The 18882-nt window shown below is 46.7% G+C and overlaps 1 protein-coding gene across 1 annotated transcript; it reads left to right on the forward strand.

The window, feature by feature from the left end:
* Positions 1-3170: 3170 nt before the first annotated feature.
* On the forward strand, positions 3171-6881 carry LOC139748021 (MFS-type transporter SLC18B1-like). The gene is made up of 2 exons (XM_071660563.1): positions 3171-3458; positions 3526-6881. Exon 2 carries the CDS (start codon positions 3682-3684, stop codon positions 5056-5058), a length of 1377 nt encoding a protein of 458 aa, XP_071516664.1. The 5' UTR covers positions 3171-3458; positions 3526-3681; the 3' UTR covers positions 5059-6881.
* The last annotated feature ends 12001 nt before the right edge of the window (positions 6882-18882 follow it).

Genomic DNA, 18882 nt, shown 5'->3' on the forward strand with positions numbered 1-18882 from the left:
CTTGGATGGTCTGCCAACCTGGGGGCCTCCTGTGTCTGAATGATTGAGGGATGCAAAGATGAGTCGTGTGTCCCTGTGATGGTAAGAAAGCAAATCAAATGTACAGATTTGAGTTACTTTGGTGATGGGATTATGTGTTGGATGTGGGTACATGGGAGGGCTAGATAACAGAAGACCTATGGTCTGTGAGGAGGTTATCGGCTGCAGGACAGTACATGGGAGGGGCCAGATAACACAAGACCTGATGGTCTATGACCAGGTTATCTGCTGGAGGACAGTATACATGGGAGGGGGGCCAGATAACACAAGACCTGATGGTCTATGACCAGGTTATCTGCTGGAGGACAGTATACATGGGAGGAGAGGGCCAGATAACACAAGACCTGATGGTCTATGACCAGGTTATCTGCTGGAGGACAGTATACATGGGAGGGGGGCCAGATAACACAAGACCTGATGGTCTATGACCAGGTTATCTGCTGGAGGACAGTATACATGGGAGGGGGCCCAGATAACACAAGACCTGATGGTCTATGACCAGGTTATCTGCTGGAGGACAGTATACATGGGAGGAGAGGGCCAGATAACACAAGACCTGATGGTCTATGACCAGGATAAATACTAAGGGATAGAAATAGCATCCAACATCCCTATCCCTAAAGATGGCGACAGGATAGTGAAGTAGATGGTTTCTGTGTCCGAAACCGGTGGGAGTTGACTGGAGGAGTGTGTCAGAAGCAGCCAAGAGGAAGACTTAAGGTGAGGATGGAGGAATGGAGGAGGAGGAAGAGGAGGAGGAAGAGGAGGAGGAGGAGGAGGAGGAGGAGGCTTGAGGATGGATTCAAGAGCTGGGGCGAATGGGAAAAGGAGGTCATGACCACATAACTTGACCCTTTACTAAGACCAGTTGAACTCCGGTTCTAAAAACATCGGTCAGACGTTTTCTTATTTCAGTTTTTTCTTCTTTTTATGGAGTTTTTTTTTTTTTTATTTTCCCGACACTGAAAGTGACTTCTCTTTTTCTCTGTTGACAGTGACGACCGCTAGTCGTTATACCCGGGTATTGTTAAAGAGTGGGTTATCGAACCCCTCACTGGTGTTTTTGGACTTTTGAAAGTATTTACCCTACCCTGTGGGGTGGGTGTGGGGGCTTGGGGGGGGGGGGAGGACGACGCTCTGTTTAACACACACACACACACACACACACACAGCGAGATACCGCAAGCGATCGCTCTTCAAGAAGGAGAAGTAACCTCTACGTCCCGGCACCATAAGGGCCCTTCTTTTTTTTTTTTTACGACGTTGGACCAATTTGAAGTGAGGATCTTACAAGGAAATTTGGTCCTTCTGGTCCAGCAGTACTATGGCGTGTGTCGCTTGGCCTCCTCTTCCCCCCACCGTCTATATATCTACCTGTTTATATAAAGTACAAAGCGACTGCTTGAAGAGATAAGGAGTTCGCGAGCCCAATTTCCCCCCCCCCCCATTTTCCTTCACGATGAAGGAGGGGGGAGTGTAGGTAAGGTCGAAATGCATGAAAGCATTCGAGGTACGGTCTTAGTTTTAAGCTGTGTGTGGTGTTCCAAGGTAGATAGACGCTGTGGCAGAAACCTGACGTGCCCAGCGACGTTACGCAACGCCCCATAATTGGAGCAGACATGAATTTTTTTTTTTGGGAGGAGGATGGGATGACCCAGGTGGTAATTTTTGATTCTTACGTTCTTTATTACGTCCAGTGACCGTGGCTACGTAGTTGGAAGGGCGTGATGAACAAGGGAGGCGTTCCTGGACAGAGGTCAGGTGGTGGTGATGGGAAGGTGGAAGGTGGAGTGCGTGGAGGTAGGGACGTTAGTGGAGGGTGGAGTGCGTGCAAGGAGTGTTGGCAGGATCGTGAGGGAATGATATGCGTGTTGGCAGGATCGTAAGGGCAAGGTGAGAGTGTTGGCAGGATCGTAAGGGCAAGGTAACTGTGTTGGCAGGATCGTAAGGGCAAGGTGAGTGTTGGCAGGATCGTAAGGGCAAGGTGAGACTGTTGGCAGGATCGTAAGGGCAAGGTAACTGTGTTGGCAGGATCGTAAGGGCAAGGTGAGTGTTGGCAGGATCGTAAGGGCAAGGTGAGACTGTTGGCAGGATCGTAAGGGCATGATAAGGGTTGGCAGGATCGTAAGGGCAAGGTAAGTGTGTTGGCAGGATCGGAAGGGCAAGGTAACTGTGTTGGCAGGATCGTAAGGGCAAGGTGAGACTGTTGGCAGGATCGTAAGGGCAAGGTAACTGTGTTGGCAGGATCGTAAGGGCAAGGTAACTGTGTTGGCAGGATCGTAAGGGCAAGGTAAGTGTGTTGGCAGGATCATAAGTGCAAGGTGAGAGTGTTGGCAGGATCGTAAGGACAAGGTAACTGTGTTGGCAGGATCGTAAGGGCAAGGTAACTGTGTTGGCAGGATCGTAAGGGCAAGGTAACTGTGTTGGCACGATCGTAAGGGCAAGGTAACTGTGTTGGCAGGATCGTAAGGGCAAGGTGAGACTGTTGGCAGGATCGTAAGGGCAAGGTAACTGTGTTGGCAGGATCGTAAGGGCAAGGTGAGACTGTTGGCAGGATCGTAAGGGCAAGGTAACTGTGTTGGCACGATCGTAAGGGCAAGGTAACTGTGTTGGCAGGATCGTAAGGGCAAGGTGAGACTGTTGGCAGGATCGTAAGGGCATGATAAGGGTTGGCAGGATCGTAAGGGCAAGGTAAGTGTGTTGGCAGGATCGTGAGGGCAAGAGTGAGTGTTGGCAGGACGGGATGGAGGGCGTGAGTGTTGCTAGGATAGTACGTTGTTGTCAGGCCTACACTTCCTTCACCAACTAGCCAATAGAGTAACCTCTCCATCCCTGCCTCACCTCGCCTAATCACCTCATTCTCCCATGTAAACAACCTCCCCCCCCAAACACACACACGAAAAGAGCAATCATTCACTTCTACATGTCTCGCTGGGGCGTTTATATTGACGAAGTTACAAGTGCGTAGATGGCCGGGAGGAAGAAGGCCATGTTTGCGTCGTCGCTACACCAGTCCGATAGGAACTCGGTGATAAGGAGTGAGAAATGGTGGGTGGGTATCGTTCATCTGGCAGGGAGAGAGAGAGGGAGGAGGCAGGGAGGCTCCGGTGATGCTGACTGCCTTGGCCAGGCTGCTGGAGCTTCAGTTATCCACAAGCCTTGGGTCAGGCAAGACGCAAGAATCCTGCTCCGCCATCCACCACTCACTGACTGGGCCCCCTCCTCCTCTTCTCCTCCTCTCCGTTCCCCTTTTTCCCCCAATCCTTCTTGCCACCACACAGCCTGCAGGACGGACGACAGACAACAAGACTGACGAATTCGTGGTGCAGGGTCTGAGAGAGAGCCACTAGGGTCGTAGGATCCCCCTTGGTTAACGCCTGACGAATTCGTGGAGCAGGGTGTGAGAGAGAGCCACTAGGGTCGTAGGATCCCCCTTGGCTAACGCCTGACGAATTCGTGGTGCAGGGTGTGAGAGAGAGCCACTAGGGTCGTAGGATCCCCCTTGGTTAACGCCTGACGAATTCGTGGAGCAGGGTGTGAGAGAGAGCCACTAGGGGTCGTAGGATCCCCCCGTAGCTAACGTCCGTGATTGGCAAGTTACTCAGTGGTTGGGCGTTTTCCTTTCCCGTGGTGTGTGTCGAGATGGCCGCGTACTCCAAGCGCCAGTGGATGACGCTGGTGGTTTTCAGCATCGCCCAGTTCTGCAATGCCGTGTGCGTGTCGCTCCAGGCGCCCTTCTACCCGGCCGAAGCCGAGAAGAAGGGCGCCACGGCCACGCAGTACGGCCTCGTCTTCGGGATCTTCGAGCTGACTGTCTTCCTGGTGAGCCCCATCTACGGCCGGTTCATGAGTAAGTGGGGTCCCAAATTCATCAACAACGCAGGTATCTTAACGGTGTCCATCATGTGCATCCTCTTCGGCTTCCTGGACCGTATGGACGACACGAATACGTTCATCGGCTTCTCCTTCGCCGTCAGGATCGTGGAGGCGATGGGCAACGCGGCCTTCGTCACCTCCTCCTTCAGCATCATCGCCAAAGAGTTTCCCAAGAACGTAGGGGCGGCCTTCGCCGCCATGGAGACTTTCTTCGGGATAGGGTTAATAGTGGGGCCGACGGTGGGCGGGGCGCTGTACGAACTGGGCGGCTACACGCTGCCCTTCGTGTCCCTAGGCACGGTGCTCCTCTGCGCCTCCATGATGACCAGCTGCTGTCTTCCTTCTTCAGGAGCCGAGGCCAACGCTGACTCGCAAAACTCCCGCGGGCAGTTCCTCGCTGCCCTGCGCCTCCCTTCCATCCTGGTGTCGTGTTTCGCCATCATGTCGGCCTCCATCAGCATCGGTTTCCTGCAGGCGACCCTGGAGCCTCACCTCCGGCCCCTGCACCTCACGCCCCTCAAGCTGGGTCTCATGTTCGTCCTGAACGGGTCGACGTACGCGCTCACCGCGCCTTGCTGGGGTTGGCTCTGCGACCAGCGGCTGGCCCCGAAGACCGTCACCACCTTCGGCGCCGTCGTGGTGGTGATCGCCTTCATGTTGGTGGGCCCGGTGCCCTTCATCCCCTTGGAAACGACGCTGCCCTTGGTCATTTCGGCGCTCGTCATCCACGGCGTCGGATTCGGGGCGGAGCTGGTGTCGACGTTCGCTGGGGCTCACCGTGACGTCTTAGCCAACGGTTTCCCGGACGACCTAAACACATATGGTCTTGTCTCGGGCATCTGGACTTCGACCTTTGCCCTCGGGTGCTTCGTAGGGCCTTCCGTCGGCGGGATGTTCCTTGATGCCATCGGTTTCAAGTGGGCCACCTTGTTTGTAGCAGCCCTGCACCTCCTGGTAGCGTTGCTGACGTCCCTCTACATGTGCCTGAAGAAGGACGAGAAGGTGCTGTACGCCAGGGTCCACGAGTGTTTATCGCAGACGAAGGACGAGCGAAATAGCCTCCTCTTCCCGGCCAGTGAGGAGTGCGATTCGACGTACGGGAGTGCGGGGTCGTCGCAGGAGAACCTGCCAAGCATTTACTGAAATTTCCCTCCCCCAGCGCGCGCGCGTTGCACTCTTACCTCATAAGCCCCACCTGTGCCTCACCTGGAGCGTCTGGTCATTGGATGTAACATACGCTACTCATCGTTTCATTTCATCGTGAATGAAAGGGGGACCCAGTACTCATCGTGAATGAAAGGGGGGCCCAGTACTCATCATGAATGAAAGGGGGGCCCAGTACTCATCATGAATGAAAGGGGGGCCCAGTACTCATCGTGAATGAAAGGGGGACCCAGTACTTATCATGAATGAAAGAAAGGGACCCAGTACTTATCATGAATGAAAGAAAGGGACCCAGTACTCATCGTGAATGAAAGGGGTCCATTACTCATCGTGAATGAAAGAAAGGGACCCATTTGGAAAGGGGTAGAGAGGGAGACTCGCTCTCTCTCTCTCTCTCTCTCTCTTGATCATCGAGCAGATGCCTATGCAGTATGTTGTTTTGTTTGTGTGTGTGCAACATGGGGGGCCAAGTGACCCACGACACTGCCGGAAGTTGGGCCTCGCGTGGCCAGAGTGTCTTGTTGTGTCAGCTGGTGGGTTGGAAAGGGGGGGGGGGGGTGTCAGACGACCATAGAGAGGAACGATGAGTTAGGGTTGTTGTGTGTGTGTGTGTGTTGGAGTTGATCCCCTCCCAGCTGTTGCCTTTGAAGCCTCCCTCCCCCGATGGATCTGGAGCCTTGGTACTAGAATAACATGGCTGAATTCCCCCTTGTGTATGTATGTGTGTGTGTGTGTGTGTGTGTGTGTGTGTGTGTGACTATCAGTGTTTATCTACAGGAAGCGAGCAATGCTCATATTGTTCTTTCCCTGGGATAATATGTATTGGTCCAACCATATTTTTATAAACATTCACATTCCTTGCACACCATTCATAAAAAGAAGAATTGCAGTTGTTATTTTTTTGTGTGTGTTTGATTACCTGTTTCCACTATATGTAGGAGTTGTACACTAGCTGGGGGCGCCCCCATCCATCTAAAATGCTCCGCCATACAACTTACCATTTTTGGTAAACTTTCTCTATTGACCATTCCTTTAATCACCTGATTCCATTCATCCAACACTCTAATACTTTAAAAAGTTCTTGGCATCTTTTCCATAAGTTTCTTTAAAAGTTCATGTGACGTCGTCCGGGGTTCTCCATCCTCACATCTTTCGAGGAACCCGTTCCTTTCTCCATCTCGTCGGTGTTTGGTAAAGATTTCAAGATGGTCTGGTCACCCATTCACTCTTCCCCCTCTCCGAAGCTGAGTAACTAAAATGTCTTTCAATCTACCCATGTAACTCATCATCCATCTTTGTCTTCTTCTCTGGAAACCATCTCTTCTGCTCAGTCTTCATATCGCCTTCATGACGGTGACCTAAACCTGAGAAGCATATTTCATATTTGGCCCCAATGTGTGATGTAACCAGGTTGCTATACAGTTCCATATACGTCTATCCCCAGTGTTTGTGCTTGTGTGTGTGTGTGTGTGTGTGTGTGTGTGTGTGTGTATGTGTGTTGGTAAAGAGCAGATATCATTGTTAAAGTCATTTTGATCTAGATGTCACATTATTCCTATTTTGCCATTAATGTTGTCACTATGGAAGTCTGTGATAAACAAAGTGTTGTTGTCATTATTATCATCATCATCATCATCATGTCCTCGACTTGGGATTTCATCCCAGTATGTACAACTGTTGCTCATGTTTTCTACTTTTTAAGTTATATTTAAGATAATTCTCCGTCGTGTCTGGGTTGTGAACACAGAGAGACACACACGCATAGCAGGTTACTTTTATCAAAATAAAAGGATTTACTCAAAGTGTCTTTTTCTTATTCTTTCTTCTGAACAATATCTCGAAGCCTCAGACACACGCAGGAGTGGGTCAGAAGGAAGCCAGACGTGGAATCAAAGGTTGTTTCTGTTTATATTACATGCTAATCGTCATGTAAAATGAGATTTATATTATGGTCAATATCTAATGTAATGATGGTGAGCTTTGTATTTTTACTGTGATACACAACTGCCCACCTTTTTATTTGATACACAACTGCCCACCTTTTTATTTTTGAGTTCCATGGTAGGAGTTGATGGAGCGACTGACGCTTCATACATCTCTCAACACTGGCGTCCCTTAGGGCTCTGGCCTACCACCCACTCCCTTTCTTCCACTCCATTAGCCACCTTCCTTCAGCCAATCTTTGCTGTTGCAGCGGTGATTCCGCTATCTATATAAACATGCATTCTTTGCCTTCCCTTCTCTTAACCGATACTCAGTCTCTCCGGCACTGAACATAAATCGATTTTGGCTAGGAGCTGTGTAGCCTCCGGCAATGGAGAAGCCAGTGTTCAAAAACAAAATAGGGTTGTTACGCTTATTCTCATCTGAGAAACATCATTAAACCTCTATATACATATGGGAGTATCATTCGCCCTTCTATAGAGCAGTGCTCCCATCGTCTGGGTTTGACCTTTCCCTTCCTCCTTTCTTGTAGCCTGCGGTCATCTCTCTCTCTCTCTCTCTCTCTCTCTCTCTCTCTCTCTCTCTCTCTCTCTCTCTCTCTCTCTCTCCATTTATCTTTCTGCTGCAATGTTGCTTCGTCCCTTCAGGTCCTGTGTCGCTCACTGATGCCCTGAGTTGTAGTCTGTGCTGGCCCCTAGCCACTATTAAGCCCTGGACCGGCTTCTCCTTCCTATAGTTTTCTTAATGGAGACCAGACCATACGAGGATGAACCGTTATGATAAATCCACAAACTCGGGACAGAGAAACTTTGGACGTAATTCCCATCTTTCCCTCTGCATATGATTCATAAATCATGGACTCCCGTGGTGTAACGGTTAGCGCTCCTGGCCCTAACGCATTCACGGGCCCCTCCAGGGTACGGCAATTGGTCCACAGGCAACTCAGCTGTTCGTCCATCTCTAGGGATTGGTCGATCAAATGGGTGCCTGGCTCAGGTTAGGGGATATAAGTATATAGCGTTAATACAATGGCCTTGATTAGGACCTCAATTGTCCGTATCGTCTCAGCTAACATAAAAAAAAAAATCCATTCTCATTCTCTTCATTTTGTATATCGAAGTGGCCATGACTGGGCCATGTCTCTGCTCGTAGCATGTCAGGTACCACAAGAGGCAAAAACAAGTTCTTGAATTGGCCCCGTATATGGGTGGTGGCAGGGACGACAAGTTCCATTTCAAAACCAGTCACTTCTTACCCGGTGCATATGAGACCTGGAGATGGTCGGATATCCGACGTATATCGGATAAGGGGATAGTAATGATAGTATCAAATGACATACTTCATGGATTACATTCTCTATCACCTATGGAAATTATGAGCTTGAAAGAAACACGATAGATGTATTACAGGCGACAATTGTAAACAAATGGATATCCCCGTCTTAGCGACCCCTTCACGAACGACGGAGATCGAAGAAAGAAGATGAATCGGTTTCAGCGTACGTCGGGAAAACCGGATAATTGGTCCCAACCTGTTATCCGGAAAGGCCGGATTAACGGATGTGTACTGTAATTCAAAAGGGAAGGGGGGGCTCAGAAGGGCGTAGTTATGGAAAATGCTTGACCCATTTTCATCTTTTGATCCATATTGATTCAGAGGGTCATTTCATCAATATGTTTTGTGTCCTACAAGCCAGCGCTGTTGTACGGGTGTTACCGGACTCCCCTTGCTTGAGGTTACACCACAAGTGAGAAGTCACTTTTGGCGAGGTTTTATCATCGTCATACGACGAAACAGACGACAGCCTTGATCAAGAACCTCTCGCTTCAAAAAGGGGTCCTACCTGCCCCTGCTGACAGTATGTAGCGCAGCCTTGGAACTACAGGTTTCTCCTGGCTTGGCGGGTCTTAGGAGTTATACAAGGATGATTATAGTAATTAAGTGTAATCATGGTGTGGGCAGAGAGTTAGCCGCTACCATATCAAAAAGCGATTTTGCCTTCTTTTTTGCTTCCCGGCAAGAACGCAGTCTTCCACGGGTTTCTGGTAACTTAGGCAAAGTCACGACTATGGTTTCTTTTCATATCTCGAATTCCTCATTGCTGTGATGACACCGTGTTAAAGCTGTTCTCCAACATAGTGTTTGTTTATTTATTTATTTTGCTTTGTCGGTGTCTCCCGCGTTAGCGAGGTAGCGCAAGGAAACAGACGAAAGAATGGGCCCCAACCCACCCACATACACATGTATATACATACACGTCCACACACGCAAATATACATACCTGTACATCTCAAGGTATACATATATATATATACACACACACAGGCATATACATATATACAATAGCATGATGTATAATGATTATTATTTTCTTTTTGGCTACTTATAGGAGATATTGTAGAGTTAGGAAAATCACCCGAGGTAGGTTTTTTTTGTGTTGATTGGAGTTGAAACTGGTGTGAAGCGAAGGTCTGTTATTCGACCTCATCTAAGTCTCTGTTCAATCTCAGATAACACCTTAGATAAGGTCAAATATATGATGTTTATAATACCTCATGATGGAGTTGCACTAAATTATAGATGTCCAAGCTATAGCAAGCAGTTTGGGAAGAGGTACCAGCTATATTGTTCACCGAAGTTGACGAAAATGTTGTTTCTAACTCTTTCCCCCCCACCCCATATAAACTTTTCATTTTGTATCGGTTGAGTTGCTGTGGGTCGTAGGTGAAAACAACAATGCACTCCCGCCTTTACCAATAGTTTAATTGCGGGTTCGAACCTCATAGGATCATGTGGCATGCCTGCAATTCGCATAGTTGCCCCTGCTTGCTAGATGGCGCCAACTTCATTGGCGGACACCCACACCGCTTTGGCGGGGCATAAAGTGATTTGCTGTGATATAATTGGTACTTTAGCTCATCTAATTAGATGATTATGGGTCCTGTGCGAATACTGTAACTGATTGGTTAGTGCGTTGTTTTGATTACGGTAATTCAAGAATGGCTGGGATAGGTTTAATTGGGAGAGAGAGAGAGAGTTGGATAGATTAGGTTAGCCTCCGAGCAGCTTTGAAGCCCCTGGCCAGGTATGGCGCTTGGCCCGTTGGCGACCTAAAACCGCTGGGGACGAGAGCAGTGGACCTACACAGCCCTTTCTCCTGCCGCTTCTGCCGCTACGTGGGTCCCGGTCACAGGAGGGGAGGGATAACTTGCTTAGGTCCCCTACACCAGTTGTCCTAAGAGATCTTCCATCAAACCTTTCCACCCTGTGAGGATCTTCCATCACGCCCTTCCACCCTGTAACGACCTTCCATCACGCCCTTCCACCCTGTAAGGATCTTCCATCACGCCCTTCCACCCTGTAACGACCTTCCATCACGCCCTTCCACCCTGTAAGGATCTTCCACCACGCCCTTCCATCCCCATGAGGACCTTCCATCACGCCCTTCCACCCTGTAAGGACCTTCCATCACGCCCTTCCACCCTGTAACGACCTTCCATCACGCCCTTCCACCCTGTGAGGATCTTCCATCACGCCCTTCCACCCTGTGAGGACCATCCATCACACCCTTCCATCCCCATGAGGACCCTCATTTTGCCCTCCTAACGTACCACATCAGACTGCTTCCTCACAGCCAGGGGGGGACCATGATTCGCCCGACCCCCAGCCTGGCTGAGTCCAAGGCTACTATCTCTCTGTTGACATGGTAAACACGACGACTCACTGGGTCGCCTCGCGTAAAACCAAACTCTTAAACACGAGTTCTTCATCATGTTTATCGTGGAGAGAGTTGTGTGTGTGTGTGGGTGGGTGTTAGTTGTGGCAATGCTCTTCTACATATACGAGATATATATGTATATATTTTTTTTTCCTGCGGACCTACTCACTTGCCCATCTAAACCACTATGAACTATTAACCCAGGGGTAGCAATTAGAAATATGTTCCTCCTGTCCCACATTTTCTTACCTTGTATTTACAGACGCCCTTATCCCTCCCTTCCATCATTAAACACAACATGAACAAAGCACATACAACCCATTATGAATCTACAAGGCACTAAAACAACCCAATCTCCCAACGCAGTCGTCAGCTCCACTCTCCACCACATGCACCCACCCTCCTTGAAACGACGCTCCCCGAGACATTTACGAATCGTACTTTCTCTTTTTCGTTCTCGCACTCCAACATGACCGACGCGAATTCACCTCATTCCACGACCCCCTTCATACCCAACGTACAACCTCCGACTCGAATACACTGACTCCACAGTGTTGCCCTGTGTCCCCACCCCAGGCACACACACACACACACACACACACACACACACACACACACACACACACACACACACTTGCCAGTGCCACACTTCTTGTCGTGTGGTTCCGATGTATGGACTTCGCCGACTTCTAAGCAATTCGCTGCCAGAGCCCCGCTCGGACGCCCCCCCCATACAGAAGGGGGTCACTTGGGCAGAGGGCTGAGAGAGAAGAGAGAGAGAGAGAGAGAGAGAGAGAGAGAGAGAGAGAGAGAGAGAGAGAGAGAGAGAGTGTACATCCCTCGATGCCCAGAATTGCTTAGACACACAGACCCCCAAGGTTCCGGTCGAAGTGGCATGGCCTTAACTTTGTAGGTGTTCGTATGTAAGGACACACACACACACACACACACACACACACACACACAGTGTATGTGTGTGTGTGTGTGTGTGTGTGTGTGTGTGTGTGTGTGTCGAGGTGGCCCAGTGACAGGTAGACTGGTCGTATAGGAGTGCAAAGAGGCCTGCAACAGGTTCTTGGACGCCCCCCTGTGGTAGGTGTGGTGGGCCACTTGGGTTGGGTGTGGTGGTGTGGTGTGTGGAGGCCTTGGCTCGCGTCTGCTACCATCGCTATGACTGGTAGGCTGGTAGGGCAAGAAGAAGGAGAAGAAGGAGGAGAAGAAGGAGGATTACTTAGTGAGCCCCTTTTTGGGGGGCGGCCATGGTGCCCTTTTGTGGGGGCCGCCGTGGTGTGGGGCAGTGGGGCACCTGGGGATACAGTGGGTTGCTGAGATACAGTTACAGCTGGGTTACAGTGGCCCCCCTGTTATGTAACACGTTACATGAAGTGTGGACTGCTGGTAGGAGGCTAAGTATTAGGAAGAATACATATTAGGTGCCTAGGACAATATTAGGATACATATTAGGTGCCTAGGACAATATTAGGATACATATTAGGTGCCTAGGACAATATTAGGATACATATTAGGTGCCTAGGACAATATTAGAATACATATTAGGTGCCTAGGACAATATTAGAATACATATTAGGTGCCTAGGACAATATTAGAATACATATTAGGTGCCTAGGACAATATTAGAATACATATTAGGTGCCTAGGACAATATTAGAATACATATTAGGTGCCTAGGACAATATTAGAATACATATTAGGTGCCTAGGACAATATTAGGGTATATATTAGGTGCCTAGGACAATATTAGAATACATATTAGGTGCCTAGGACAATATTAGAATACATGTCCAATCTCTGGGGGCAAAGACAAGATATTCCTAAAGTACCTAAGGCATCGTTGGGATATTCCTAAAGCATCTGGGGGGCCCCCCTCCCCCCCCCTTGGCGTAGTAAGGGCTAGTGTGAGGAGGAGGAGGTGGAGAGAGAGGGGGGGGGGGCGCCCCCGCCCCCCTCTTGGCCTTCGCCTCATATTCCATTCAGCTGTCCCGCTGTGTGTGTGCTGGTGGTCAACACCACACACACACACACAGCTCAGTAGATTTCGTTCTCTCTCTCTCTCTCTCTCTCTCTCTCTCTCTCTCTCTCTCTCTCTCTCTCTCTCTCTCTCCTTGTGCGACACGAATATATCCTCCCTAATGGTTACGTACACGCACACAGACACACACACACACACACACACACACACACACACACACACACACACACACAAGGAAGCCACCTCCAAGGTGGATCAAGGTCAGTGGATTAAGGCCTTTGAAAGTCACCAACCCGCATCGAAACAGGCCTTCGAATGCGAGAGGGTTCGTGTCTTATGACCCAAGGCTCTTCTAAGGCTCCGGGAAACCCTTGACACAAGGCGGGGGAAAGCACGCTGGGGGCGAGGGAATACACACACACACACACACACACACAGAGAGAGAGAGAGAGAGAGAGAGAGAGAGAGAGAGAGAGAGAGAGAGAGAGAGAGAGAGAGAGAGAGATTCGCCTGCACGGACATCGAAATAAACACACACAAACACACACGCACATAGAGAGAGAGAGAGAGAGAGAGAGAGAGAGAGAGAGAGAGAGAGAGAGAGAGAGAGAGAGAGGAGAGAGCCCTCCCCGGCTTTAACCCTGATGAACACAGTGGGCATAATTTGGGTCGTAAAGATAAAAAAAAAAAGGGTGAAAGTTCATTCATCCATTTGCGTTATTCACAACTTCCGATAAAGATTGTGAGTAAGGAAATGATAACAATGGCCTGTTTTAAAATCATTTAGTCTTCTCTTTCCATAAATATTTATTGACTCATAAGGATTTATGTAGGTTAGAGAAAGTAAATATGTCATTATGTGTATAGTATATATTGTCTCCTTCACATTTAAGTTCATTAATAGCCTTTGAAATAGATTCGTATTGAAATACCGTATTTTTGAAGAATAATAATATGTTTTTATGATGGATTTATTTACTTTTTGTGTATTATTGAGTAGCATTTTTCATTCTAAGTTGTAAGATATTGCTTGGAGAAATGGATGTTTATCATAGAACATTATTATTCCATCTAGTTTCGAATATTGTTATCATAGAACATCAATATTCCATCCAGTTTCAAATATTGTTGTCATAGAACATCATTATTCCATCCAGTTTCAAACATTGTTATCATAGAACATTAATATTCCATCTAGTTTCAAATATTATTATCATAGAACATCAATATTCCACCCAGTTTCAAATATTGTTATCATAGAACATTAATATTCCATCCAGTTTCAAATATTGTTATCATAGAACATCAATATTCCATCTAGTTTCAAATATTGTTATCATAGAACATCAATATTCCATCTAGTTTCAAATATTGTTATCATAGAACATCAATATTCCATCCAGTTTCAAATATTGTTATCATAGAACATCATTATTCCATCCAGTTTCAAATATCGTTGTGTGGAAGGAAGGAGTGGCGACTTTACTTTAGTTACCCCGAGAGAAAACGGAGTCGTGAGAGGAGGAGGGACTTTAATAATACTTTTCATCCATGGTAAACTGTCGTATATTTCCCGATTTCTGTTGAGCTGTGTGTACAGGTGTAAGATGCTGTTTCTGGCATACGGTTTTAACTAAATGGCATTCGAGGGAAATATTCATAGTCCTTTGAAGACTTTTGAGGTTTATACTGGAGGAGAAATGGAGTAATTTATTCGCTTTGAGTGAATTGGGTTTTCAGAACTAGATGCCCTGAAACATTATTATGATATATTTAAAGTTTTTTTTTTTTTTTTTACATTTACTGCCATACCCATCCGGACCTGAAACTTTATATTGATGGACATCCTATACCGTATTTGACAATATATATATATATGTGTGTGTGTGTGTGTGTGTGTGTGTGTGTGTGTGTATAGAATTACTAAGATAGATAAATCCAAGTGATTTTACTTGATCTATTTACTCTCAGCCATGGGCTAGAGGCCATTGCTTTATCAGTGAACCAAGATCTCTCTTACATATTGATTTCTCTTTATCAACTCTAAATCCCCCTTTTGTTCTCCAGTATTGAACTGCACTAGTGGGTATTAGTGCTATAGAATCATTAGCTGTATTTACCAACCATTCTAATGTATCACCAGTAAATGTATTCATTTAACTGGTGATACATTAGAATAGTTGATCAATACAACTGTAGATTCTGTATCGCTGATGTCCATTAATGCTGTTTGATATTGGAGAGCAAAAAGGCACCATGTACGAGTCGTTGAATAATAAGAGGCCCCAAGATCTACCTTGGGGAACTCCACTAGTTACCTCTCAAGGCAGCCATGAGCCTCCGTTTTCTCTGATCTGCCCTTGGGGGACTCCACTAGTTACCCCTGAAGGCAGCCATGAGCCTCCGTTTTCTCTGATCTGCCCTTGGGGGACTCCACTAGTTACCCCTGAAGGCAGCCATGAGCCTCCGTTTTCTCCGATCTGCCCTTGGGGGATTCCACTAGTTACCCCTGAAGGCAGCCATGAGCCTCCGTTTTCTCTTATCACTCTTTCAGGAGAACCTCACTCAAATGCCAAACTGAAGTTGATTTAATAATTATCAATGCTGTCCACCTCGTTTGAGCTCATTAGTGAGAGATAAAGGGAAAAATAGATGTGGCTAGAGATCGCTTTGGCAAATGAGTGATGTTTGAAATGATCATTCAAATGATATTCATGGAAAGAGGGAAATTTTAAATTCTTATTTTTTGTGGGGGAAATATTTGCTTTTAACTATCCAACTATCCATCTATCTCTCTCTTGGTGGTAGAGTGGGATCTTTACTACCCACGTATGTTCGTATATGTTCACCTGAGGGTGGTAGGACGTGTTTAATTGGCTGTTTGATGACGTGTGTGGCAATTCCCGTATGCAAATGTCATGTCAGAGATGCAAATGCAATGTCAGAGCTTCCGGTGTGGTGTTGGTGGTGATGGTGGAGTTTCCAGGCGTGGTGGAGAAGGTTTGGTGGTGTGGTGGTGAGGATTGTTGGCGTGGTGGTGGTGGAGGTTGTTGGAGTGTTGGTGTGGTGAAAGGATCCACGTATGAAGACTGTTCGTGTTGGTGGTGGTGTGGTGGAGACGGTTGAAGGTGTGGTAGAGTGTGGTGGAGATGGTTGAAGGTGTGGTAGAGTGTGGTGGAGATGGTTGAAGGTGTGGTAGAGTGTGGTGGAGATTTGAAGGTGTGGTAGAGTGTGGTGGAGATTTGAAGGTGTGGTAGAGTGTGGTGGAGATTTGAAGGTGTGGTATAGTGTGTTGGAGATGGTTGAAGGTGTGGTAGAGTATGGTGGAGATGGTTGAAGGTGTGGTAGAGTGTGGTGGAGATTTGAAGGTGTGGTAGAGTGTGGTGGAGATGGTTGAAGGTGTGGTAGAGTGTGGTGGAGATGGTTGAAGGTGTGGTGTTGGTGATAGTTGAAGGTGTGGTAGAGTGTGGTGGAGATTTGAAGGTGTGGTAGAGTGTGGTGGAGATGGTTGAAGGTGTGGTAGAGTGTGGTGGAGATGGTTGAAGGTGTGGTAGAGTGTGGTGATGTTTGAAGGTGTGGTAGAGTGTGGTGGAGATGGTTGAAGGTGTGGTAGAGTGTGGTGGAGATGGTTGAAGGTGTGGTAGAGTGTGGTGGAGATGGTTGAAGGTGTGGTAGAGTGTGGTGGAGATGGTTGAAGGTGTGGTAGAGTGTGGTGGAGATTTGAAGGTGTGGTAGAGATGATATGATGAAAACCACAGTTGTGGTGTTCACTGAAGATGTGGCGCGCCACAAACCATTCATCTACCACATTTCCTGTGTAAGTATAACTTACCTAAATAATTTCTAACACACTTTTATTATTACTTTTAGAAAAAAAAGGAGAAAAAAGATTAATTTACGCCATTTAAATTGGTTTTTCGCCCTGTAGTGACTGTGAGAATGTGAGGTTTTGCCATGCATTTCTCTTGTGAGTGAGGGTCCCAATTGGACTTAGATGGGTCGTTATCATACGTTACAAGATGGGTCGTTTCGTTATCATACAAGATGGGTCATTATCATGCGTTACAAGATGGGTCGTTATCATACAAGATGGGTCATTATCATACGTTACAAGATGGGTCATTATCATGCGCTACCAGGGGCTTTCAAAGATGATAAAGTCGTCCTTCTCATGAGATAGACTTACGATAATTTACCTACGTACAGAGTTGATGAGCCAGGTATGAATAATTTCCCAGCATTGTACGTGCTGACATGCGCGGATGGCAATTTTATATGACAATAACAATGCCATTTCTCTTTCTTTTGCAGGTATGTCAGCCAAAAGTTATCTTGTCCCGCCTTGTCCAGAAGATGCCCAGGTAATGTAGGATCCTTTATATTGTTTTTGGCGTCTTGAGTATTGCTCAGGTAATTATGGTAATCTTATATATATATATATATATATATATATATATATATATATATATATATATATATTTTTTTTTTTTTTTTTTTTTTTTTTTTGTCGCTGTCTCCCGCGTTTGCGAGGTAGCGCAAGGAAACAGACGAAAGAAATGGCCCAACCCCCCCCACCCCATACACATGTATATATATACGTCCACACACGCAAATATACATACCTACACAGCTTTCCATGGTTTACCCCAGACGCTTCACATGCCTTGATTCAATCCACTGACAGCACGTCAACCCCGGTATACCACATCGCTCCAATTCACTCTATTCCTTGCCCTCCTTTCACCCTCCTGCATGTTCAGGCCCCGATCACACAAAATCTTTTTCACTCCATCTTTCCACCTCCAATTTGGTCTCCCTCTTCTCCTCGTTCCCTCCACCTCCGACACATATATCCTCTTGGTCAATCTTTCCTCACTCATTCTCTCCATGTGACCAAACCATTTCAAAACACCCTCTTCTGCTCTCTCAACCACGCTCTTTTTATTTCCACACATCTCTCTTACCCTTACGTTACTTACTCGATCAAACCACCTCACACCACACATTGTCCTCAAACATCTCATTTCCAGCACATTCATCCTCCTCCATAGTCCACGCCTCGCAACCATACAACATTGTTGGAACCACTATTCCTTCAAACATACCCATTTTTGCTTTCCGAGATAATGTTCTCGACTTCCACACATTCTTCAAGGCTCCCAGAATTTTCGCCCCCTCCCCCACCGTATGATCCACTTCCGCTTCCATGTTTCCATCCGCTGCCAGATCCACTCCCAGATATCTAAAACACTTCACTTCCTCCAGTTTTTCTCCATTCAAACTCACCTCCCAATTGACTTGACCCTCAACCCTACTGTACCTAATAACCTTGCTCTTATTCACATTTACTCTTAACTTTCTTCTTTCACACACTTTACCAAACTCAGTCACCAGCTTCTGCAGTTTCTCACATGAATCAGCCACCAGCGCTGTATCATCAGCGAACAACAACTGACTCACTTCCCAAGCTCTCTCATCCCCAACAGACTTCATCCTTGCCCCTCTTTCCATAACTCTTGCATTCACCTCCCTATATATATGTATATCTTTCTTTTCTTTCATACTGTTCGCCATTTCCCGCGTCAGCGAGGTAGCGTTAAGAACAGAGGACTGGGCCTTTGAGGGAATATCCTCACCTGGCCCCCTTCTCTGTTCCTTCTTTTGGAAAATAAGAAAAAAAAAAACAGAGGGGAGGATATATATATATATATATATATATATATATATATATATATATATATATATATATATAATTACCATATTTACCAAATGGCGTCCTAGCTTCGTCTCTTCGATGTATATCAACTGACTGTTATATTTCTCTCTTGTGTTTCCCCGATGATGATGTAATTATGACACGAATGTGCACTTGGGAACTTATCCTATTTCATTTTCTCCGTGGACTCATAGGGATATATATATATATATATATATATATATATATATATATATATATATATATATATATATATATATGCGCAAGGAAACAGACGAAAGAATATATGTATATATATCTATATATAGATAGATAGATAGATAGATAGATACGTAGATAGATAGATAGTGTGTATACAGTATACCAATTATGATGATGGTACGACCCTTGAACACGACGGTATACGACCCGAGAGAGAGAGAGAGAGAGAGAGAG

Source organism: Panulirus ornatus, chromosome 72, assembly GCF_036320965.1.
Source record: "Panulirus ornatus isolate Po-2019 chromosome 72, ASM3632096v1, whole genome shotgun sequence".
NCBI lineage: Eukaryota > Metazoa > Arthropoda > Malacostraca > Decapoda > Palinuridae > Panulirus > Panulirus ornatus.

What these genes read in the sequence shown, in the direction of transcription:
- LOC139748021 (XM_071660563.1), top strand. Translation starts at nt 3,682, where the DNA reads ATGGCCGCGTACTCCAAGCGCCAGTGGATGACGCTGGTGGTTTTCAGC.